Genomic DNA, 26,952 nt, shown 5'->3' with positions numbered 1-26,952 from the left:
CTTCCTACACGGGAAGATGATATTGTAACTCATAAGAACTTTCTCATTATTAGCGAAGATAGGAAGACTGTGTATGTGTGTGTGTGTGTGTGTGTGTGTGTGTGTGTGTAGAGAGAGAGAGGGAGAAAGAGAGAGAGAGAGAGGGAGAAAGAGAGAAAGATGGGGGAGGGAGGGCAAGGGCATAGGTGTGAGTTGAATATGAAGGGATGATATCTAAAAAAATAAAATTAAAGGGTGAGAGAGGAATGTACAGTAAAAAAGGGAGAGGTAGAATGGGTAAATTACCTCACATAAAAGAGGCAAGAAAAAGCTTTTACAGCAGAGGGGAAGAGGGGGGAGGTGAGTGGGAGTGAGTGAATCTTACTCTCATCAGAACTGGCTCCAAGAGGGAATAACATACACATTCATTTGGGGATGGAAATCTATCTTACCCTACAGGAAAGTAGGAGGGGAAAGGAATAAGGTGAGGGGAGTGGGATTGGAAGAAGGGGTAGTCGGAAGCAAAACACTTTTGAGGAGGGACATGGTAAAAAGAGAGAGAGAATAGAATAAATGAGGTGGGGGAATAGGATGAAGGGAAATACAGTTAGCAATTGTAACTGTGAAAAAAATTTGAAGCAAGTCTCTCTGATAAAGTTCTCATTTCTCAAACATATAGAGAACTGAGTCAAATTTATAAAAATAAGAGCCATTCTCCAGGTGATAAATGATCAAAAGATATGAACAGTTTTCAGATGAAGTAATCAAAACTATCTATAGCCATATGAAAAAATGCTCTAACTCACTATTGATTGGAGAAATGTAAATTAAAACAATTCTGTTACCTCATTTCTATTAGAGTGGCTAATAGGACAGAAAAGGAAAATGACAAATGTTGGAGGAGATGTGGGAAAAATGCGGAGGGGCAGCTAGGTGGCTCAGTGGATAGAGCACCAGCTCTGGAGTCAGGAGGACCTGAGTTCAAATCTGACCTGAGACACATAACACTCACTTAGCTGTGTGACTCTGGGCAAGTCACTTAACCCCAACTGCCTCACCAAAAAAAAAAGATATGAGGCATTAATGCATTGTTGGTGGAATTGTGAACTGATTCAATCATTCTGTATAGCAATTTGGTACTATGCCCAAAGGGCTATAAAACCATGCATACCCTTTGACCTAGCAATACCACTACTAGGTCTGTATCCCAACAGATTAAAAAAACAAAAAAGAAAACAACTTACATGGACAAAAATATTTATAGCAGCTCTTTTCTGGTGGCAAAGAATTGGAAATTGAGGGGATGCCCATCAGTTGGGGAATGGCTGAACAAGCTGTGGTATGTGATTGTGATGAAATATTATTGTGCTATAGGAAATAATGAGGGGGATGCTCTTGGAAAAGCCTAGAGAGACTTGCATGAGTTGATGCTAAGTGAAATGTACTGTATAAAAAGTAACGGCAATATTGTAAGATGATCAGCTGTGAATGACTTAGCTATTCTCAGCAACACAAAGATCCAAAAAACAACTCTGAAGGACTAATGATGAAAAATGCTATCCATCCCCAGAGAAAGAACTGTTGCTGTCTGAATACAGATTGAAGCATACTTTTTTTTGCTTTATTTTTCTTGAAGGTTTTTTTTTTTTTGGTCTATGTTTTCTTTTACAACATGACTACTATAGAAATGTTTTGCATGACTACACATGTATAACCTATATCGAATTGATTGCCTTCTCAGTGGTGAGGGGAGGGAGGAAGGGAGAGAATTTGGAACTCAAAGTTTTAAAAACGATTGTTAACAATTGTTTTTACATGTGCCTGGGGGAAAATAGAATACTAAATAAAAAAAATGCATAAAATAAATAAAATTACAAAAGAAATCTATTACAATGAAATAAAGATGCAATTTTTTCTCATCCACGTTCATAGACCCCTTAAAATCTATCCATAGACCCCTTCAGAGTCAATGTACCCCAGATTAAGAAAAGAAGACAGAGAAGAGAATAAACAGGGTGGAGTAATAGGAGGAAGGGAAATACTAACTGTGAAAAACATTTTCAAGCAAGTTTCTCTGATAAAGTCCTCATTTCTCAAACATATAGAGAACTGAGTCAAATTTATAAAAATAAGAGCCATTCCCCAGTTGATAAATGATCTTGATCTAGTACAATTCATCTCTAACTAAGAATATCCAGAACATCCTAGGACTGAGAATTAAAAAAAAAACCCAACAAATATTCCTGATATAACTGGGGCAATGCATTAGAGACCTTCCATCAGAGTGACCTAGATTATCATTTTGACTTATGAGTCAGGAGAGACTCAAGTTTGAATACTGGTTCTGACATATATTAGTTGTGTGACCTTGGCCAAGTCACTGAAGTCTCTCTGAGCTTCAGTGTCCTCATCTGTAAAGTGGGAATAACAATACTTGCAATGTCTACCCCCCATAGGATTGTTGTGAGGAAAGTGTTTTGCAAACCTGAAAGCACTATATAAATGTGATTATTATTATTATCATCATTATTATTACTAATCTTAGGGTCCAGTTCAGTTTTGAATCTGACAGTCTGTATTTCTCCATCTTGTCTATATGGATTTTGCTAGGGACTATGTCACATGCCTTGTTGAATTCCAGATATATGCTGGGAGTCTATAGCATTTCCAAGATAAACCAATTTCTCAATTTAGAACAAATTTATCCAAAGGACTTTTTTTTATACTTAACAAAGTCACTTTGATTTGAGGTCTCATCAGTATATGTGGTCTCTTCATCAGTAATGAATGCAAGTCTTAGTACCTTGGCATTCTGAGCAATTATTGTCCGTGTATTTCCACAGAAAATCCACTTGACACTCTAGAAGCTTTCCTTTATTTCTTTTAATATCTCAGGATTACAAATGTACCATATGGGCTGTCCAACTTTATTTTCTCATTCTTAAATACATCACCAATTTATCTCCATTTCTGTCCATACATGTAGTCAATAAAGGATGAAATGGAGATAAATTCAAAGAGATGGGTATAATCCCAGAGGATTGGGAATCACTTTTAAAAAATGAGTTCTATTGATTCCTTTTCATTTTATATCCTTGTCATTTTTAGGCCACTCCTAAACTGGACTTCTCCTTCATAACAAAGAAGAACAGTTAGCAAAAAATAACCACCAGTGGTTCTGACTGCAACATGGAGGTAAGCTACGTTCCTCAGAAAAGGACTTAGGTTGGGTCCCTTACCCTTTCTTCACTTGTTTCTGCATTTTCTTTATCACTCTGGATTCACTGTCCACACAGACAGCACTGAGCTTTCCATCACGGGAGCAGAAGGGATTCCTGAAAGAAAAACAAAGCAGCCCTGGATGAAAAGGATGTGTTTCTGCAGTTGGCACACCTGCTAGACTGATGCCTGAACCCAATTATCCCAGTTTCCCATGACCTCAGAATGTCATTTATTCCATTTACAATTTCATTTGATTATTTTTGTTTTTAGATTACCTTTTTCGAAAACAAAAATTTTATTGGCATTTCTTGTTTTTTATACCTTAGTCTTTTCTGAATCTATTCCCCCCAACCTTTCAACCCTCCCTCATAATAAAGAGAAAAGTTACGCAGCCCTTCTCCACTTTTATCCAATCCCAATTATTAGGAAATTTTTTTATTATGTCATGCTGAAATCATCTTTCTGTACTTTCTTCCTGCTGAACCTAGATTTATACTCTGTAGATGCACTCCCTTCTCACCCCCACATCTTGGAATCTCCATCTCTATTCAAGGCTGTGCTCTGATCAAGAGTCTCTTTCTACAGAAGACCTTTCTTTATCCCCTCAATTGTTAGCAATTCTGTCCCTCCCCCCAAAACAAAAAACAAAAAAATCACTTGGTGTATATTTTGTATTTATGTATTTTAGCTCATGGTATGTGCTTAATTAATACCTATTTAGTTAAATTGAATTGAACCTTAAGTTTGATGTAATCTACTACTGATCTAGCTACTACTGCCTATTCAGTAACTCCCTTTGCTACCAAGAGGATTTAGAAAAGGACTTTAGTAGAAGAGAATGCTACATGATGTGGCTAAAATCTTGTGCCTGACACATAGTAGGTGTTTAATAGAAGCTTATTGACGGACCACTAGTTCTTCTCTCCTATATGAAAATGTCTTTAGATCTTTTTCTAAGAAACTGGAATTTGGCCAAATGTGGTGGCCTGCCCCTGTAATCTCTGCTACTGAGAGAGGCTGAGGTTGGTGGATCATTTGGACCCAGGAGTTTCTAGCTGCAGAAGGACTAAAGCGGATAGGTTGCCATAGTGGATAGTGAGTCCGCAGGACTGGAGGGCCACTAAGCCACTTAAAAAGGAGTAAATTGACCCAGGTTAAAAAAAAAATGGAACAGGTAAAAGCTTCTGTGCTTAACAATGGTAGGCCTATTAATTGGCCACTGAAATTCCAACCTGAGTGAGAAAAGGAGAGCCAGTCTGAAAAAAAAAAAAAGGAAGGAAATGGAAACCAAAAAAATAAGATGTGTCCAGTGAAATATCTTATAGGTAGGCATATATGCCATAGCCCTGGAAGGATAGAATCACTTTTTTTTTTTAATTAAAAAAACTTTTCTGTTTAATTTAATTTTATTTTCAGTTCTCAAATCTCTCCCTCTTTATACCCTGCCACCCCTTGAGAAAGCAAAACATGCAACACTCATTGCACATAGAAGTTATGAGAAACATATTTCCATATTAGCCATGTCCTGAAAAGAAAAAGAAAGAGAAAAAAATTATGCTTCAATCTGCTCTCTGAACCCATCTCTGTCTAGAAGTGGAGAGCATTTTTCATCCTGAGTCCAAGAACAGAATTATTCAATGGACGCAGAAACATATGCAATCATTCAAGACTTCTTGACTATGGTTTGCAAAAGAATTGTATTTTGACAATTTGTGGCTATTAGCTGTCGGGATTCTAACCAGTAAGTGGCTGGTTTGTTCACTTCACACAAAGCTTAAGTTAAAACTCCATTATGGAAGACAGTGCTTTTTTAAAGAGCTCCTCAATTCTCAGTCTATGATAGGAGTTCTTAACCTGGGATTTATAAACTTATTTGTTTAAAAAAAAACCTTCAATAACTGTATTTCAACATAGTTTGTTTCCTTTATAATCTCATGTATTTTATTTTATGTGTTTAAAAGCATAATTCTGAGATGTGCTTTACAAGATTGCCAAAGTAGTCCATGACATAAAACTGGTTAAGAACAATGAGCTGGATATGAAAAATGAATTAAGTGAGGTGTGATGAGGAAAAAAGTCAATACTGAAAATGTTAAATCATTACTTGACTATTCAAAGTTAAAGACTACATATTAGGGAAAACCCATAATTTCACTAGAGAACCACCCCTGATGGAAATCAGACCTGAACTGATGGAAAAATGGAGTGTCCAATACCTGCTAGCCAGGTATACAGGTACATAAGCTGAAGGAGTAGCCCATAGTTGTTTCAGGCAGTATTAAAACTGCATTACCTAGGGGCAGCTAGGTGGTGCAGTGGATAGAGCTCCTGCCATGGAGTCAGGAGGACCTGAGTTCAAATCCGGTCTCAGATACACAATACTTCCTAGCTGTGTGACCCCGGACAAGTCACTTAACCCCAACTGCCTCACAAAAACAAACAAACAAAACCAACCATTTTACCTATCTATTTTTCCACAGGATCCGTTTACAAGGCCTAAGATGTGCCACAACTCCTGAGCTATCTGGCTGCCACATTGTCCAACTTGAAGCCAAACAGTAGACATTTCCCTGGGGAGGAAGATGAAATGACAATAAGAGTACAAAATATAATATACAGAACCCAGTCACAAGCCAAAATAATCCCAAGCAAAGGTCCCCAAAACGGAAGCTGGGAAGCCTGTCGCCTTCTGTCCTCGCCTCCATACAGTGGACCAACAACTAACAGGTTGTAGAACCACTTTCCCTGCAGAGGTGCACAGTGATTTAAACAATTCAAAGAAGGTCTTGTGAGAATCAAATTCTGTTTGCCCATGTTGAAAGATTCATTTGCAGGAAATGCTTTATCAATAATATTTTATTTTCCCTAGTTACATGTAAAGACAATTTTTAGCATTCATTTTTTTTTAAATTTCAAGTTCCTATGCCCAAAGGGCAATCAAACTCTGTATACCCTTTGACCCAGCAATACACCACTTCTAGGTCTGTATCCCAAAGAGATTATAAAAAAGGGAAAAGGACCCATATGTATAAAAATATTTATAACAGCTCTTTTTGTGGTGGCCAAGAATTGGAAATTGAGGAGATACCCATCAAATGGGGAACAGATGAACAAGTTGTGGTATATGAATGTAATGGAATAATATTGTGTGCAGATTTCAGAAAAACCTGGAAAGACTTGAACGAACTGATGCTGAATAAAGTGAGCAGAATCAGGAGAATATTGTATACAGTAATAGCAACATTGTGCAATGATCAGCTATGATTGACTTAGTTCTCCTCAGCAATGCAATGATCCAAGACAATTCCAAAAGATGCATGATAGAAAATGCTATCCCCGTGCAAAGAAAGAACTGATGGAGTCTGAATGCTGATTGAAGCATACTATTTTCACTTTTTTTTTTCATAGTTTTTTCCTTTTGTTCTGTTTTTTTTATTTTACAACATGACTAATATGGAAAATAGGTTTTACATGATTACACACATATAACCTATATCAAATTATTTACTGTCTTAGGGAGGAGGAAGGGGAGGGAAGGAGAAAAATTTGGAACTCAAAATTTTATTTAAAAAACTGAATGTTGGGGCAGCTAGGTGGCGCAGAGGATAGAGCACTGACCCTGGAGTCAGGAGGACCTGAGTTCAAATTCGGCCTCAGACACTTGACACTTACTAGCTGTGTGACTCTGGGCAAGTCACTTGATTCCAGTTGCCTCACAAAAAAAAAAGAAAAGAAAAAAAAAACTGAATGTTAAAAATTGTCTTTACATGTAACTGAAAAAATTATTCATTTGTATTTTTTTAAAAAAGAAAAAAGAAAAACATTTTGAGTTCCAAATTTTCTCTCTCCCTCCCCCCCGCCAAGACAGTAAGCCATTTTATATAGGTTATACATGTTCAATTATGCAAAATATATTACCATATTTGTCATGACGTAAAAGAAGACACAGACCCAAAGGAAAAAAGAACATGAAAAAAATACATAAAGTGAAAAATAGTATGCTTTGATCTATATTCAGACTGCATCAGTTCTTTCTCTGGAGGTGGATAGTATTTTTATCAAGAGTCCTTTGGAATTGTCTTGGATCACTGTTTTGTGGAGAATAGCTAAGTCATTCACAGTTAATCATTGTACAGTAGTGCTGTTACTGTGTACAATGTTCTCCTGGTTCTACTTGCTTCATTTTGTATCAGTTCATGTAAGTCTTTCCAGGTTTTTCTGAAACCTGTCTGCTTATCATTTCTTATAATACAGTAATACTATATTGCAATCATATACCGCAAATTGTTCAGCCATTCTCCAATTGATGGGTATCTAGGGAATGCTTTATTACACAGAAAATACTTTTTTTTTTTTGGCTAGGCAATGGGGTTAAGTGACTTGCCTAGAGTCACACAGTTAGTAAGCATCAAGTGTCTGAGACTGGATTTGAAGTCAGATCCTCCTGACTCCAGAGCCAGTGCTCTGTCCACTGCACCACCAAGCTGCCCCAATAAAAAATATTTTTTTAACAAAGGAAGAGCCCAACTTGCAAAAAAGTCATACTAAAGAATATGACAAATTAGAGAATAAAAACTATAATATATAATAATAACTATGACTTCTCTGTACTCCTTTAAGATTAACCAAGAACTTCCCTTACAACCCTGTGAGTCAGACAGTATAAATATTATTACCCCCATTTTACAGATAAGAAAACTGAATCTGAGAGAGGTCCTTCCAACTAATGACTATCACACAACTCCTAAGTGTTGGAGCCAGGATATGGAGACTAAATAAAATAGCCCAAAAAATTGTTACAAGCAAATCCTTCAGGGAGATCTGCCACATGTTAATCTTGATCTATGACTAAGGTTCAGTGCCCACTCTGAGAATTACTACAACCTTAGGCATAATAGGCTGTTATGAAGAGATCACATGATTTTGTAAATCCTAGGGTGATATGGAAATATGAGTAACTGATTATTATCAATCTTTGTCCTGGGCAGAGCAAGGCTAACTTTTTCCTGTGGGGAAAAGGCGATGCAAGGACAAGTCAGATCCCTTGTAACAAGGAAGATATTTATTTTCCCCACATTTCCTACCACTATTACATTGTCTGTCCCAGTAAATGGACAGGTGCCCTCAATACGCCCCTTACCATATCATAAGTTCAGTGATGCCCCTTGGTTACCTCACCTCTCCCTGAACTGTCTCAAATTCTTTGACTCTAGCCTCTGCAAAGTCTTCAGGAAAAGGTCGTCTGTGGACTCTACGTAAGTCTTCCTGAAAAGCAGCCATTAATCTTTCTAACCTACCATACCAGGCGCTGAAATGTCTGGTGCTGAAAAATGTGTGTCTCATAATGTTAAGCTCTGTATCTCCCAAGCTATCTGCATAAAAAAGGGGGGGGAGGACACACTGCTTTACTACAGTGGGGAGCATGTATCTATTGGTGCTCGTCATTGCAGCAGGGAAATTGAGGCAGAAGAAAATTAAGGCATTTGTTCAGTTACAAAACAATTTAGTGGCCAAACCACGATAACATCTCATCACTCCCAGATCTGTAGTTTGCTAGTTAAACCTAGAAATATGGCCTAGCGTGGTGGAAAGAAAACTGGATTTGGAGTTGGAGGATATGGTTCTTAATACTAGTTCTTACTAGCTGTGTGACCCTGCCTCAGTTTCCTCATCTGTCAAATGCGCTGGAGAAAGAGATGGCAAACCACTCCAGTATCTTCACCAAGAAAACCCCAAAATAGGGTCATGAAGAGTTGGACACAACTGAAATGACTCAACCACAACAACAAACAACAACTGCTATTTACTACCCTTATTTTAGGCAAGACATCTAATCACTCCAGTTCTTACCTTCCTCATATGTAAACTGAACAGTTTGGCCTAGATCAAACAGCAGCTTTTAACCTTTTTTGTGTCGTGGAGCCCAGTGGTAATCTGATGACGGCAATGGACTCCTCAGAATAATGTTTTTTAAATGTGTAAAATAAAATACAAAGGAAACCAGTTATATTGGAATGCAGTCATAAAAATAAATATTTTTTTAAAAACAAGTTCACAGACTCTAGGTTAAGAACCCTTGGCTTAGGTGTTTCCTAAGAACTCCAAATTTTATGAAAAATCTTTCCACATGTAAAATTAGTCTGTATAATTTTCCAACTCACAAATGTTATAATTCTATAATTTTCCAAAGAAGTCTATACCCACAAAATAGACATTGATATATTGAAGGATGAGGACATTATAATATTTTTTAAAATGCTACTTCAGGAAGGATATTAGAGAATGTCCAGAGGAGGGCAACTAGGATCATGAAGGGCCTCAAGGTCACGCCATATAAGTATTGATTTTAGGACATAGAGATGTTTGACCCAGAGAAGAGAAGACTTGGGTAGAGATAGAGGACATGATAACTGTCTTCAAGGATAAAAAGGGTTATCATGTTGGAAGAAGGATGACCGTGTTCTGTTTGGCCCCAGGGAGCAAGGAAAGGAGCCATAGGTATAAGTTACAAAGAGACAAATTTAAGCTTGATGTCAGGAAGAACTTCCTAATAACTACAGCTACCCAAGAGTGGAATGGGCTGTTGGAAGGACTTGGGTTCTCCTTCACTGGGGTGCCACAAACAAAGGCTAGTTAATTACTTGTTGGGTATGTTATTGGGTTGTGGTTTATTCAAATAGGGGTTGGGTTAAATGATGGCTTCTTGGGTTTCCTTCAGAATTTAAGATTCCAAGATTCTGTGTAAAGTCTAACAAAAATTGGAGAAATGTGAACAAAGTAGAGATAGGGCCAGTGGTAAGGACCACATGCATCTCAAATTGGACATATACAATGATCCCATCCACATCGCAAGTTTCCCCATCAAGGTTTTGATATATCATGGGTTGGCATAAGAAATTAAATGAGGGGCAGGTAGGTGGCGCAGTGGATAGAGCACTGGCCCTGGATTCAGGAGGACCTGAGTTCAAATCCGACCTCAGACACACAGCACTTACTAGCTGTGTGACCCTGGACAAGTCACTTAACCCCATTGCCTAGCCAAAAAAAAAAAAAAATTAAATGGGAATTTTGAGGGAGTTTTGTGGAAGCTGCAGATGACATGTGAAGGCCATCAGACAACACAGAGCCTATGATCAAATACTTAATCCAAATTTTACAGTAAGGTACTATAAATACCCCATAAAAGAAAAAGGAAAAGAAAAAAATCAGATGACTTCTCTGCTACAAAGGGAGGGCCAAAAAAATTTTATGCACATTTTTCAGATCAGGCACCATGCCCCTAACCCCTGAAATGTGGAAGGGATAACTGTATAGTAAGTTAAAGAGCCAGGATTTTGATCCTAATCCAAATCCCTAGTTCTTTCTACTACAACACAGCCAGGGGACTTAGGAATTTTACTCTAACAAAAAACTTCACTCTTACTCATTTCTCTAGTAATTTTAATCTGGTAATCCCTTTTTAACTGAGAGGGAAAAAAAGGAAAGAAGGAATATAACATCAGTGAAGTACAAGGCATTACTGTTGTCATTAAGAAAAAAATGGAGGGGAGGAGGAAGGCAGAGCCAAGACAGCAAAATGACAGAAAGCACTGTGGTGGGCTCACCTCCACAAACTCCTCTAAACAGATTAAGAAAATGTACCAGACCAAATCCTGATTGGGAAATCAGAAAAAGTCATAGTGAGTCATCTGTTCAGCTCATTTGGCTCCACAGGGAGACAGATCTGCAAACAATAAGGATGAGTTGTGACCCGGGGCAGAGCACCCAGGGAAAAGCTGTGCACCAACACAAGAGGAGGTCCCAGACCAATGGAGCCCCTCCAGACTCATAACAAGGAGCCATAATAGGGACAGAGGCCTACTGGCAGCTTTGCTGCCCACCACCCAGTTCTGGGTGACAGATCCAAGGCCATACAAGGGTGGCTTTCCAGAGTAAGGAGGCCCGGGGTGGTGTCTTGAGAAAGGAAGACATTCAGAAGCCACTGGCAGCAATGGTTTAGCTCAGACTCCAGACTCAGAGTAGGGTCTCATTCCTAGCATCCAGCCCAGCCCACAGAGGAATACCCAAGCAGGGATCTCAGGCCAAAAGGAAGCCTACAGTTCTGCCACTCTGAGTCAACAAAGCTTTCCTGCTGATTGATAGAGGCAGAGACCAATGGCAGTCCTCTTGGGCAGACCCAAACCAAGATCAGGAACTTGCAGAGCTCTCACCTGGGGCAGGAATTACATTTTGCCCTGGATGAGACCACTTTAAGAGCATTGAAAGCTTTCAGGTCCCTAGCCTGTCCCTGAGATCCTGAAATAAGACAATACTCAAAAGCCCCAAGAAGACAGCAACAGAATCAGCACAGATCTTCCCTACAGACGTGCCAACGAATCCAGTCCTAACATCAAGTTGAAAGTCAGGAAGTAGGGTGGAAAAATGGGCAAACAAAAAAAAAGAACCCACCATAATGAGCCATTATGGTGGCAGGGACCCTCAAAACACAAATGCAAAAGAAAATGACTCCAAAATATCTACAAGCAACGCCTCAGAGAAAAACACAGCTTAAGCATAAACTCAAGAATTCCTGAAAGAGATGAAAAATAAGTTTGAAAGAGCTTAAAATATTTTGTAAAAGGAATAAGAGCATTTAAAGGGGGAAAATGGAAGAGAAATCAGAGCTATGGAAGAAAGAACTGAAAAAGGAATTAGCAGTTTGGCACTGGATATACAAAACCTTGTCCAAGCAACAAGCTCCCTGAAAATTAGAATGGCCCAAATAGGAGCCAGTGACTTTATGAGGCAACAAGAAATATTAAAAGTAGGGGAAGAGAAAGAGGAGGGAAGGAGAAGAAGAAGAAGAAGGAGAATGATGTAAGGTGTCTTGTAGCAAAAACAATTGATCTGGAAGGCAGATCAAGGAGAAAAAAATTAAGAATCATTAGACTATCTGAACGCCAAGACCAAAAAACAGCCAAGACATCATATTTCACAAAACCTTTTTTTTCTTTTTTTCTTCAACTTTTCATTTTTTTCCTGTTAAACATACTTTCACATTAGTGATATTGTAAATAAGAATTAGAACCAATAGGAGGAACCACCAGAAAGAGGAAACAAAACACAACAGAAGAAAAAAAAATAGCAAATAATATGCTTCAATCTGCATTCAAACTCCATAGTTCTTTCTTTGGATGCGGACAGCATTTTCCATCATGAGGCCTTTGGAGATATCTTAGATCCTTGTATTGTTGAGAAGGGTTAAGTATATCAATATTAGTCATCTCACAATGTGGCTGTTACTGTGTATAACGTTCTCCTGGTTCTGTTCACTTCATTCAGCATCAGACCATACAAGTCTTTCAAGGCTTTTCTGATATCTGCCTGTTTATCATTTCTTGTAGCACAATAGCCTTACATTACATTCATATACCACAATTTGTTCAGCCATTCCCCAATTGATGGGCTTTTTCAAATTGATGAATTTTTCTTTTTTGAAGATTAATTATTTATTCTTTTTTTTTTTTTTAGGCAATTGGGGTTAAGTGATTTGCCCAAGGTCACACAGCTAGTAAGTGTCAAGTGTTTGGTCTGAGGCCAGATTTGAACTAAGGTCCTCCTGACTTCAGGGCCAGTGCTCTATCCATTGTGCCACCTAGCTGCCCCTATTCATTTATTTTTAGTTCTCAACATTCACTTCTACAAGATTTTGAGTTCCAAGTTTTCTCCCTCTCCCTCTCCCCTCTCCAAGATGGCATGCAATCTAATATAGGCTTTACATATACAATCATATTAAACACATTTCCATACTAGTCATGTTGTAAAGAAGAATTAGAACCAAAGACAAAAACCATGAGAAAGAAGATACAAAACAAAAAAATAAATAGATTAAAAAAGAGAAAATAATATGCTTCAATCTTCATTCAGACTCCATAATTCTTTCTCTGGATGTGGACAGCATTTTCCATCATGAGTCTTCTGGACATTTTAAGAAATCTTAAAAGAAAATTACTCAAAAAAGCTGGGAAACAATTTTTACAGCCAGTGTTTTTAATAAAGGCCTCATTTCTAAAATAGAGGACTGAGTCAAATTTATAAGAATACAAGTCATTCCCCAATTAATAAATAGTAAAAGGTCAACACGCAGGTTTCAGATGAAGAAATTAAAGCTATCTATAGTCATATAAAAATGCTCTAAATCACTATTGATTAGAGAAATGCAAACTAAAACAACTCTGAGGTACCACCTCATACCTATCAGATTGGTTAATATGACAAAAATGGAAAATGACAAATGTTGGAGAAGATACGGGAAAATTGGAACATAAATGCATTGTTGGTGGAGTTGTGAACTGATCTAACCACTCTGGAGAGCAATTTGGAGCTATACCCAAAGGGCTATAAAACTGTATATCCTTTGATCCAGCAATACCACTACTAGGTCTGTATCCCAAAGAGATCATACAAATGGAAAAAGGACCCACATGTACAAAAATATTTATAGCACCTCTTTGTGGTGGCGAAGAATTGGAAATTGAGGGGATGCCCATCAATTGGGGAATGGCTGATGAAGTTGTGGCATATGAATGTAATGGAATAATATTGTGCTATAAGAAACGTAACAGCCACATTGTACAATGACTAACTTTGATAGACTTAGCCCTTCTCAATAATGCAATGATCTAAGACATCTCCAAAAGACTCATGATGGAAAATGTTATCCACATCCAGAAAAAGAACTATGGAGTCTAAATGCAGATTGAATTATACTATTTTCTCTTTTTTTGTTGTTGTTCAGAAGGTAACTAGTGGATTCTTTCTATTTCTGCTTTGCCTTGTGGGTTTAAGAGATTTGAGCAATTTTCTTTTTAAAAAATATTTATTTATCTATTTTTAGTTTTCAACATTCACTTTTATAAGATTTTGAGTTCCAAATTTTTCCCCTTCCCTTTCCTCCTCCCTCGCCAAGACAGCTTGCAATCAGATGTCGGCTATACATGTACAATAACATTAAACATATTTCCACATTAATCATGTTGTAAAAGAAGAATCAGAACAAAAGGGAAAAACCACAAAAAAGAAAAAACAACAACAAAGAAAGAAAATAGTATAGTTCAATCTGCATTTAGACTCTATAGTTCTTTTTCTGGATGTGGATAGCATTTTCCATCATTATATTGCTGAAAAGAGCTAAGTCTGTCAAAGTTGGTCATTGCACAATGCTACTATTACTATGTACAATGTTCTCCTGGTTCTGCTCACTTCACTCAGCCTCCGTTCATGTAAGTCTTTCCAAGTTCTTCTGGCTGCTGGCAGTATTTTCTTTTTGATAGTGTTTTTTCTTTCTCGTGGTTTTTCCCTTTTGTTCTGATTCTTCTTTTATAACATGACTAATGTGGAAATATGTTTAATGTGCTTGTACATGTATAGCCTATATACAATTGCAAGCTGTCTTGGTGAGGGGGGAGGGAAGTACCAAGGAGCCACAGTCAGGACTTCACATGATTTAGAAGCCACTACATTATATAATAAAGGAGCAGAGAAGTTGGAATATGAAATTCCAGAAGACAAAGGATATGGGCTTACTGCCCAAGAATAACTTACCCACCAAAAAACAAGTATAATGCTACAGGGGGGAAATGGTCTTTTAATGAAATAGAGGACTTTCAAGCATTCCTGATGAAAAAAACCAGAGCTGCAAAGAAACTATGAAATTCAAAGATAAGAGTGAAGAGAAACATAAAAATGTAAACACAAATTAATAATGATATAGGACTAACCAAGAATAAACTGTTTACATTCAAATATGGGGAGATGATACACATGTCCCCTCTTGAACACTGTTATCATCAGGGTTCATAGAAGGAGTTCAATTAGATAAGGTCTGGGAGTAGTTCTGCTATCTTAATGATTTTAAGAATGGAGAGGGAAAGAGAAATGGGATAGGGGGAGGGAAATGAAGCTCAGGGAAAATTATTTCACAGAATCAGGGTGTATAAGTAGCTGGATGACACTCAAACCTTACTCTCTTCTGAAATGGTCAAAAGAAGGAAGAATTCACACACAAACACACACACACACACACACACACACACACTCTTACCCTCAACAGGGAAATAAGAGAGAAAAAGAAGTGGGGGGGGGATTAGAAGGAGAGTAAATTGAGGATTAGCTCTAAGCAAAATAAACTCTTAAAAATGTACCAAAAAAAAATTTATAGCTCTTTCTGAAGTGGCAAAGAATGGGAATCTGAGGGGATGCCCATAAACTGGGGAATGGGTGAACAAGTTATGGCACATAAATGTGATGAAATATTATGCTAGTGTTATTGTGCTGAACTCTATATATTGTACTGAACTCTTATTAGCATAATGACCAACCAGTATTACAAGGACTAATGATAAAATATGCTACCCACTTCCTGATAGAGAGGCAAAGGACTCAGAACGCAAAATGAGACAGATTTTAGGAGGAACATAACCAATGTGGAAATTTGTTTTGACTATACATATATTTATGATGTATTTTGTTTTTCTCATGTTCTCAATTGCAAGGAGGGAGATAGAAGGGTAAGAAGGCAGATCTTGGCTGATTAAAACAAAATATTTTTAAAAAAGAAAGGAAGAGAGAGAGAGAGAAACAAGACATTAAGGAGAGGACCAATGAGGTGGGTGGCCAGGAAATGTTTGTTGAAATCTTGTGATTCTGAGTGCTGGAAGGATGGTGGGAATCCCAATGACATCATCTAGAATGTCTAAAAAGGGTTCAAAAAATTGCCTTTCATTCCATTTCCAAATCTGGACCAAGTTGTAGGTCCCCTTCATGTTCAGTTTTATGAACCAGCAAAATTTATGAAATAGAGCTTTTTGAAAAAATTCTGGGATGAGGCATCGGGCACCAACTTTTTATCATGACCTCGTTTTAATACTTCATTGGCAACACAAGGGGGGCCCTCACTCTCCTTTTTTTTTTTAGTGTCTGAAAAATTATTTTATGAAGTATTAAGATACAAAGAGCCGAATTAAGTCATAATTGAGTTGGGTATAATTTAATAATTAAGTCATAATTGAGTTGGGTATAATTTAATAATTTGATTCATAAATAAAAATACAAAAGTTGCATTGGGATGACATAATGAAATTCTTAAACATTTTAACAGTTTGCTTCAAAAATTCCAATAAACTATTGAGTCAAAGGAATCTTTATTTAGAGGCCTAAAGAACAGAAAAATAACTTGCATTAAATGAGTATATATACATAAAAGCAATATAGCATACTGAATAAAGAACTGGTCTTGAATCTGGGAAGTCTTCCCTCTGGCACACACTATCTACCCTCTGGCACACACTATCTACGTGGCGTTGGTCAATTTGCTTAGCTCCTTGGTGCCCTAGGCAACTCTCTAAGGCCACAAGACTACCAGAGAAGGTACCAACCTGAATAGGTACAATGGCATTTCCTTGCTCTAGAGTTCCCTTTACCAATGAAATCACAAGTCGAATCTCTATCCTAATTTACCTACACACATGCATATACACACATCTTTAGAACTATATATAGAACCCAAATGGATAGAGAGGAAACATATTCTGCACCTTGATAGTGGGATGTATGCAATATACACAGTTTAACAACAGCATTTAGAAATGTTTCAAAGCCTAAATTTAGTCTTGGAAGTCAAGATGTTACACCCACAGAGAAAAGTAAGGAAACTTTTCCTGTTTTAATTCTTTATCTGCATCTGTAAGCCCAGTATCCTTGAGACAGGAAAGGGTACAGTGAGAAGAGAGTAGGCTCTCCCCAAAAGAGCTCTTCTTGCTGCTTAATTATGCCACTATCTTGGTTACCAGGTGTTGTTTCAATTATTATTCATCATAAACCCAGCATTCCATCTTCACAGAATAGTTTCCCCCTGGACTTTTTTCTTTACATTCTTGAACTTCAGCTCTTTTGTTTTTTTTCTAGCCTATGCTTTGCTTCTGTCACTGAATCAATGTCTCTGGGTTTTTTGGTTTGTTTTTTTTTTTAGCAGAAAGTGAACCCTGAAAGATTCATTTTTTTTTTTGTCATCCAGTTTCCTCATCTTTGTTGTTATGGATATCATCTTGGTATCTTTAAAGACAGCCTTTGACTTATTTGCATGTTTTGCATATATTACCATTCTACTCCCCTTCAAATGAGCAAAAGGATTTCTTCTCATTTCAAGGGAAAATTCCAGCTGAAATTCTGTAACTCTTATCCTCGTAACCCCTTGGGTCAGAGGCACCCCTCCTAACACAAAGGGCCAGAGTCACTTGAGGGAACATTCTCTCTGGCTCATTTGCCTCCATCCAGATGCAACCTGGGAACTTCAGTGAGTAGCATCAGCTCCTTTTAAAATCACTCAGGATCATAAAATTCCAAATGTAACACGGGCATTATTTATATAGCAAAGAACACAGAAAGGACTTAGACCTGAGTTCAGGAGAGGCCTCTTTTCCTGTTCCAGTAGATCCTCCCACCATCCCTCACAAGAATAGAGACCCATATAGCCCCTATGACTCCCAGTCATGCCCTGGGGGGCACTCTAGTAAGAGTCAAATTCAGGGCTCACTCCTTTCTATTATTTACCATCGAGGCTCCTGGCTGTCCCTCTGCTTCTGCATAGTCCTGTGGCTTTTCATGCTATTAACTTGTCTGGCAGCCGTAAGGTATTCACCACTATGATTCAGTTTCACTGCTCTTTGACCTTCCATCTACAAAGAGTCTCCAGCGGTTACTCCTCTTTGAAAGATGGTGCCAGCTCTTGACTTATGGGACTACTGAGAGATTGCAATGGAACCTTTAACTGAAAGTGTTACAGTTCTCCTAGGACTCTGGGGCCAGAATTGCCCCCAGGCTATTTATTCCTCCTGTGCTTTATATTAGGTCTCAACAAAGGCACCTGTGGTATTCAAATAGGGAGGGAAAGGTCAAAACCTCATGCTATATACGAAGATGTAGGCATCAGGCAATATTTATCCAACAGCCAGTTTTCTAGCTATTGTATTTCTATTATATTGATATAAAAATATTTAGGGATTTGCTACTGGATACTGCCGCCAATTATACTTACCAAAAGAGACAATTTTTTTGGGGGGGGGTGAGGCAAATGGAGTTAAGTGACTTGCCTAGAGTCACACAGCTAGTGAGTACTATGTGTCTGAGACTGGATCTGAACTCAGGTTCTCCTGACTCCAGGGCCGGTGTTCTATCCACTGCACCACATAGCTGCCCCCAAAAGAGACATTTTAATAATCAGTTTATTACATATTTGGAGCACACTCCCGTAATATACAAAAAGCAATGGGCCCCCAATAACATTTTCAGCAACCTTTTAAAGATTTAGTTACAAGCCAGGTTGAATATAGTTGAAATTTTACAGAGGGCAAAAGGGAAGGTAAAGATTTACACATCAAAGAATCAACAGCAATCATTAAGTAAAATAATGATTAGGTAAAATAATTAACTGATCAGCAAATACTCTACTATTAGGCTGAAGCTGATATCTCAGGCTGGAATTTTGTAAATAGATGATAAAACAGAAACTAATCAGATAGTACCACAGCTTGATGTTGCAGATTCTAACAAACTGAGAGCTGCCTTAGGTGAATGGCAGCAATACTGAAATTCTCTTACAGCAGTATCTTCCTCTCAGATCTGTAAAAATGGATCTTTCAGATTTATAGGAACTGATGCAGAGTGAAGTAAGCAGAACTAGGAAAATAATGTATGCATTGACTTTCACAATGCAAATGGAAAGAACAAAATTAAAAACAGACATTATAATTACAATGACCAAGGTTGGCCCCAAAATATAGATGAGAAAATGTTCCTCCTTTTCTTCCTTTCAGAGGTATGGAACACTGCATATAAGTCAAGTACAAATGATGTGGTGAATGGTATTGTTGAATTTCTTTTCTCTCTTAAAATCTTTGTTACAATGAATGGTTCACTGGGTAGGGGAAATGAGATGAATTTGGAAATGAAGGTAATTTTAAAACATGTCAACAAAAATAAGTTTAAAAAAATAGAAAATAGATCTATAACCTCTGGAAAACTGAAATTATAACATCATAATTTAAATAAGAAACACTTCCTTGCTGTAAATCATGGACAATAGACAGATATTTGACTAGGAATTAACCACTGTGAAGGCTCATAAAGACTTATTGACCAATCCCCCATTACACTCTCTTCCCACCACCCAGTGTAAAAAAATTGCAATCCTCAGCAAATCAGCCAATGTATTTTGAACACAATCCATAACAGTCCTTTGGGATCCTGAGGAAACATAAGCATTGTCCTTTCACTTCCTTAGTGCTATATAGAAAAGAATCTAAAATAGTCAGTGTGGCATCCTCACATACAATCCCACATATATGGGCAAAAAATCACAACTATTTCCAAATACAAAGTAATACAGATATAATAAATAAAAATTCACAAAATTTATCCAAGATTACTGCTTAGTACCCAACAAGTACTATCTCAGAGTTCAAAATGGCTTTCCCAATATAAAAAGGGCAAGAATGGGGGAAAAAAATGAAAGACAATAGTTTTCCTATCTAGGAAAGAAACCTTGTGCATACAGAGTTTTGGAGGCCACATAAAGCTCTCCCTGAAGTGATTTAGGACCAAGGATTGACTGGAAGTCACCCCTGCCCCTCACTCTCAAGTGATAAACCAAACCAATTTAGCTTGATGCTTGCAAAACAAATCTGGGTCAGAGAAGGGGAAGGGGACTGAAGTACTTCACCCTCTTTCTTTCCCTCCACAGCAGGTTCAATCATTAACTCCAAAAGAAAGCTGGAAGTCCCTATAACAATCCCAGAGCACGGGACTCTTCCCAGGCAATTAGGGATCTGGGATCCACTGAAAGATACCCCCTCAACCTCAGAGTGAAAAAACAAACTGTCGGGTGAAAACTTTTTCATGAGTTCCTAAGCACATAAGGTCATTCATCTGAAGTCTGGACAAAACTTTCTAGTATCCCTTTTGACCCACGGTACCAAAATTTCTTTAAGTAAATCCTGCATATTCAGAGTGCATTGGGGGCAGCTAGGTGGCACAGTGGATAGAGCACCGGCCCTGGATTCTAGAGGACCTGAGTTCAAATCTGACCTCAGACACATAACACTTACTAGCTGTGTGACCCTGGGCAAGTCACTTAACCCCATTGCCTAACCAAAAAAACAAAACAAAACAAAACAGAGTGCATTGGAGTATTCAGAAGGATTGGGCTCAGTGAGTACCCTCCATTACTTATCCAATAGTTGTGATTTGGTCTACATGGGAGATTCTCTTACTAAAATATTTAGTATAAAATGTTGAAGTAGGAAGGTGCCATGAAACCTGGCCTGCCATAAATATTACACTATTTTTATAAGCGCATCTAGCAGTCCTTCTGATATTGGTTCTACATTCTCTTTGTTCTCCATGGATAACAAGGAGTAGTACTAAAAGGTATCGGTCAAAATGAAGTTACATGGCTTTTCAGCAAAAGGCCCTTTTCTTGCTATATATAAGGCAAAAATATATCCTCTAACAACCTACCATTTCATCTATAAGGTCCTTCTGATCACTGATGATCACAATCAAATGTGATTTTTGAGGCAGTAAAAACAAAACAAAACAAAACAAAACCTTTGGTTTTGAGGGATAAGCTCTCCACTCTAGATCTAATCCTCCCTTCTATCTGGTACCTACGCTTGAAACCTTTTAGGCTAACTTCCATGCTCCCTGCAACTTTGTTAATTGGTACCTCCCTTTCTGGGCAGCTAGGTGATGCAATGGATAGAGTGCTGGGCTTGGAGTCAGCAAGACTCCTCTTAATGAGTTAAAATTGTCACTCAACCCTGTTTGCCTCAGTTCTTCATCTGTAAAATAAGCCGGAGAAAGAAAATGGGAAACCAGTATCTTTGCCAAGAAAACCCCAGATGGGGTCATGAAGAGTAAAACATGATTGAACAACCTCCCTTCCTATGATATTAAAGGTGATAAAACTATCAGACACAGTTAAGTAGAGCTTTTTCCTCCCTATAAAAATTCTGGGCCTTACCTATTTGGGGGATGCTCAAGGAGGTAAGCTGCTCTATGCTGTCTGTCCCAGGAAGTGGGTATCCTAGTATTTGAAGTGGCCCTGGAATGAGGAATTTTCTCTGGATACCAAGCTTTACTGCGTTGATGGAGGAGGGTAACCAAAGTACTCCATACTGAACTTGGGAGTAGCAAGAGATTCCATGATGAAGTGAAGCCTGCCACACCATCATCATCTCAGTTAGCTGGTGCAGTGGAGAGAGTGCTGGGCCTGGAGTCAGGTACACCTGAGTTTAAATCCAGCCTCAGCCACTTACTAGCTGTGTGACCCTAGCTAAGTCCCTTAACTACTGTTTGTCTCAGTTTCCTCAATTGTAAAATGGGGATATTAGCACTGTCCTCAAAGGGTTGCTGTGAGAATCAAATGAGATAATAACTGTAAAATGCTTAGCACAGTATGCTGGCTAGAAGTAGTAGTAGTAGTAGTAATAGTAGTAGTAGTAGTAGTAATATTAATTATCCCTGTCATGTGAATCAAAAAGGTTGGGATCAATTTTCCCACTAGGTGAAGAACAGTCAAGTGATTCATAGACCATGTGACTGGAGAGAAAGGGACAGACAGGAGATATTATGAAGAGAATCAACAAAATTAACTGAAAGGGAAGGGTGAGAAAGAAGAGTCAAGGATAAAATTTGATGTTCTCCATAATGAAAAGCAAGATTGTTTGCTGAGAGAAAAGCAGATGAGAGTGAGATAGATCAGCGGTGTCTAACTCAAATAGAAATGGGGCCAGTAATCCATACATAAGAATCCCTCTACTGTATACTGACTTAGTTTAAAATTAATGTTGTCTATGTTTTATTTTATCTTTTATTTATTTTGTTAAATATTTCCCTACATTTTAATCTGATTCACTCAGAACTGCTGTTGGTGCATACAAGCAACATGTTTGATAACTCTGGTATGGAGAGCTTGGAGAGGAAAAAGCTTGGAAGACCCACTAGGAGGAGCATGATCGAGATTATTTACCACATATAACTTTGAGAGCTCAAATGAGTAGATAACATGAATCTCTAGTCAATCTAGTCTTCATGGCTGGGTCCTCTAGTAGAATTAAGCAACACAGGCATAGCAGCAAAGGTAATGGTGAAGGAAAGCAAAAAATTAGATCAGAATCCAAGAATACAGTCAGGGATAAGAAACTGAGGTTCAAAGTAGGAAAAGGAAACAAGCAGGCAATAGTGCTGAAACCAGGGGACTGTGACTAGGATTAGAGTTGTCTGCATAGCAACACAGCTGCTAATCCTAAATGACTGCTAATCCTAAAATACAGGTTGTCTCAGCCCTCATTTTAATTCATTTGAATTACATATCAATCACAGATTGATTACACATCTATTATGTGCAGAGCATGGCGATATGTGAGAAGTATAAAATACAAAATTTAGCTAAGACTTCTTCAAGTACTCCCTCCCTTACTCCTTTGCAGAGATGGTGGAAAGGAGTCCACAGGTATGGAAAACAGAGGTTTTGCTTTTTTTTTTTAAATATATTGATCAGTTTTTCTGAATTATTTTTCTCTTGCAATTAAAAAAAAAACTTTGTTAAATGTTGATAGCAGTTCTGTTTGCAGTGGCAAAGAATTAGAAATTAAGGAGGTAGCCTTCAATTTGGCAATGGGTGAACAAGTAATGGTACATGAATGTGATGAAATTCTGATGAAATGATGGAGAGGATGCTTTTAGAGAAACATGGGAAGCTTTGTATGAACTGATGAAATATAAAGTGAGAAGAACCAGGAGAATAATTTATAGAATAACAATCAAGACAAAAAAACTTTGAATGACTTAGGAATTACTCCTTAAGTCACCATCAAAACTTCTTTAAAAAATAAATTTTAAAGAGTGACATGGTGGTTGTGAGAACATGACAGTCTTTGGCCCTTTGTGTTTGCTTTTTCCTGATATTAGTTAAATGGTTACTTTGAGATCCAAGTGTTTAAGTGATTGTGAGTTTAGGAGATCCAGAGGTAACATCAGTTGTCAGAGCTGGATGGCTACAATAGCCACAGTACCCATCCAAGTAGCAGTAGCTGAGGGCAGTTGGAGTGCCTATAAAAGTTGTAGAAAGATTCACCAAGGATAAATAGTTGTAGAGTGATAGTACCCAAGGATAATAAAAGGTTCATGGTATATAACTCCTAGTGGTGGGGTGAAGAGGCAGTGATCCTATAATGGCATGGAGCCTATGAGTCATGCTGAGTGTCCCAGCCCTGAAGGGAGCTGCTCCAAAAGGGAATTTCATGAAGGGAGAAAAGAACTCCCAGTCAAGAAAGTGAAAATTACTCCTTTGCCACACAAGTACTCTACATGTGGCTCACCACCCCTGGACATCAAGTTTGTGTCTACTATTTCTATGAATATTGTGTGTTATTTGTGGGAGATTTTGCCCCAGGTTTGGGGCAAATGTTTTGTAACAACTGTCCCTAGTACGCCATCTTAATAAGGGCCTTTGCTCAAAGTTAAGCTCGGGTGGCGATTGTTAATAGGAAGTATATCAGTGGGGACTCAGAAGCAAAGTACCACAAGTATTGTCCCTCAGAATCACCCCTAGGATCCTGGGTTATCGTCAACCTTCTTTTGGAAACCCCAATCTGCCAGGGTAAGGTGGAGACAGGGACTGAGTCCCAAAGGAGGTAAATTATAATAATTTTCATCATCATCATCATCACCATCATCATCATCTGTTATTACACCACCTATTCTCACTAGAGGCAGGAAACTGGGTGATGCTACTCATCTTAGCATAATCAAATTAATAAAAATACATCACACTCTATTTACCCTAGCACAATTTTAAAATATTCTAAGATTGACACTGAAGAGCACAATAATGCTTCCAGAGTTAAGAGTCTGTCATTTTTTTTTTTAAGAGACCTGATTTCCAAAGACTTGCAGTTTTTCAGGGGGAAAAAAACACTAAGCCTTTATCTGGGCATTTTAAGTCTCAGCCTAGGAAGCCTATTTCTCCAATAATTGCTCAAACTATGCCCTTGGGTCAGTTCTAAATGAGTCACATGCAACAAGATAACAAATTTTATTTGAAAGCTTTTTTGCTTATATCCCCAAAGGCTCATATCCAATTTGACAAGGCTGAGGAACTAATTTATGTTCAAATCAAAATGAAAAAGCCCAGTGAGCTAAATGTCAGAAATCCCAGGCAACTAGTTTTTAAATAACTTATTGTTGGGGAGAGGAAGATGGAATGGTGATATGGGGTTTGGAAATTTTACTCAAGTGATATTAAGTTCAATTTCACAAGTATTTACTATGCCCACTTTGAGCACAGTATTGTGCTAGGTGCTGTAAAATATGAAGGTTAGTTAGGAGCTTAAACCCTGCCCCCATTCATGGGGGCTGAAAATCAACAAAGGTTCACATTTGGTAAACCGTAAAGGCTTATGTAAATGGCTATATAAATGTGAGCTATTATTTAATAACCTTCATGAAATTACACTAGCCCTTCCTCCAGGAGCAGTGAAGCTCATCAAATTGTCATCACAATGGACAATTTTAGTGATCTGTGAAGAAGTGATTCAATGGAGCTCATGAAAACCATCTTTTCCTCTGGAGGGAGTTTCTTAGAAGAGTTTCTGTGCTATCCCAAGCTGAAATTCAATATGGCCCAATGTAGCACCTTCCATCAGATGCCCCCATGAGATCCTACTCAGTGCAACCAAAGGAAAGGATCTCAGGAACAGACTGGAATGTTGATGTGGTCACTAGAGTCTTAGCTTTGTCAAGTCAGCACTTCAAGGGCTGTTTATTCCTTCTTAGGAACTTGGACTGCAAATTAGAGTATGCTGCCATCCAGTGAACAGTACAGCCTAAGTTAGAAAGTCTTTGAACTCCACAGAGCCAGGCTTCAGCCACAGGGATGGGTTTACTAGAAAAGATATTAGCATGCTTTTCTAGTCATTATCCACTTTTACAACAACAGAACTCTTAGGCAGGACAAAATTAGCAAAACCACAACTGTGTGCACATTGACTACACACACATGAAAAAGAAAAGAAAAAGAAAAATGGCGAAGAAGGAAAAAACAGGGATAACAGTAGTAGAGTTTGGGGCGGGCATAGAAGGAAATAAAGAACAACAAAAAACCATTCTAGTTTTTTTAATTGTTTGGTATCTACTTTGGAAAGAAGATCTTTGCTTCATTTTGTATACTTATACGCTTGTTTTTGTGGATGGCCTAAATCTAAGATTAAAAAAAAATGTTAATAGAACTTTTTGTTAAAACAGAAATCTTAACAATATTACCAAACATTACTTTTAAAATGATGGTACTTTTATCAAGCAAGGTTTTAAAAGAAATAAATCCCTAAATGCAATTTATCTTTCTTAATCCTTAACTATGATTTGCTATTTAAACTAACCTTGGTCTTATGGATAGGTAGTTTTTTTTTTCAATTAATAAACGAATTCCTCCTTCGCTGAGAGACAATCATCTATCACCATGCAACTCTTTGTCATCTTTGTCAATCATCTAGCACTGGATTTGGAGAAAGAAGATCTTGATTTAAGTCCCAGCTCTGCTCCTTATTATCTAGTGTGACCTTGGACAAGTCACTTTATGTCTCTGGGACTAGGCTTTCTTGTCTTTAAAATCAAGGACCTGGATCTCCCTGAGGTTCCTTTAATTTATAATACCTGATTATCCTGTACTAGCTCCAATAAACTCACCTTTTACTCCCCAAAAACTTGCCACCATCATCACCAATTCTCTCCTTCCCTTAAAAGGGCATCTCCCCTCCTTGCTAAAATTGTCTATCTATGCTCTTGATATCATAGAGACAAAGAACTTTGAAAGCCTTAAGAACTTTGATTAACCCAATGACCAAGCATAAGACTTATGATGAAACATGCTACCCACCTCTGACAGAGGTGATGGATTCAGATTGCTTTTTCTCTTTCTCTCTCTCATTTCAAAGTTCTTTGTCTTTATGATGTTGTGTTATATAAATTGTTCTCCTGGTTCTGTTCACTTGGCTTCATAATACATATGCTTCCCCGGTTTCCCTGAAATCATTCCCCTCATCATTTCTTACAACATAATTAAATATTCTATTACATTCATATACCATTACTTGTTTAACCATTCTCCAATTGATGGGTCCTCTCTTAGTTTCCAGTACTTTGCCAAAGCCTCCCCAACTCTAGACAAAAGACTTCCCTTAACCCTTTTAACTCATCTAGCCTCTCTGTTTCCCCTTGTAGCCAAAGTTGTTGGAAAAGTAATTTACACTAGTGTTTGATAAATCCAAGAATACAAAACTTTAGGTAAGATAATCATTATTAAAAGCCGTTGTGAAAATGTGGTACTAGCATAGTTAAAATAGGAACAAAATCCCTTTTACTTTATATGATAAAAATATTTTTTAAAATAAATTTTGTTATCTTTTATTTTTTACATTAGTTGCATTTTCTACTATATCTCTCCCCTACCCCCTCCCAGAGAACTATCCATTATAATAAAGAAGAAAAAAGTTCAGTAAAACTAACCAACATATCATAAAAGTGCTGAACTTAGGAACTCTTCAACTTGGAGTCAGTCACTCATGAGGCACTCAGAGTTGTTGTGGCCTAGAATTCTCCTTTCTTTGCTAGAAGGCTAGGTGCCAGGATCATGCTATCTATCCCTCCTCCTGTAAG

General features: G+C 37.8%; 1 protein-coding gene across 1 annotated transcript in view; it reads right to left on the bottom strand.

Moving 5' to 3' along the window:
- Positions 1 to 26,952, bottom strand: part of LOC114028018 (tubulin delta chain-like) — an 80,060-nt gene that overhangs the window by 27,040 nt on the left and 26,068 nt on the right. Inside the window, exons 2-3 of the mRNA XM_027842199.1 lie at positions 5,664 to 5,771; positions 3,219 to 3,314 (exon numbers count right to left, since the gene is read on the bottom strand). Coding sequence (XP_027698000.1) covers positions 3,219 to 3,314; positions 5,664 to 5,767 — 200 coding nt within the window. The 5' untranslated portion in view covers positions 5,768 to 5,771. The remainder of the gene's footprint in view (positions 1 to 3,218; positions 3,315 to 5,663; positions 5,772 to 26,952) is intronic.

This window comes from Vombatus ursinus, unplaced genomic scaffold (assembly GCF_900497805.2).
Source record: "Vombatus ursinus unplaced genomic scaffold, bare-nosed wombat genome assembly UNPS02014867.1, whole genome shotgun sequence".
NCBI lineage: Eukaryota > Metazoa > Chordata > Mammalia > Diprotodontia > Vombatidae > Vombatus > Vombatus ursinus.
This window is presented reverse-complemented; position numbering and strand designations above follow the sequence as displayed.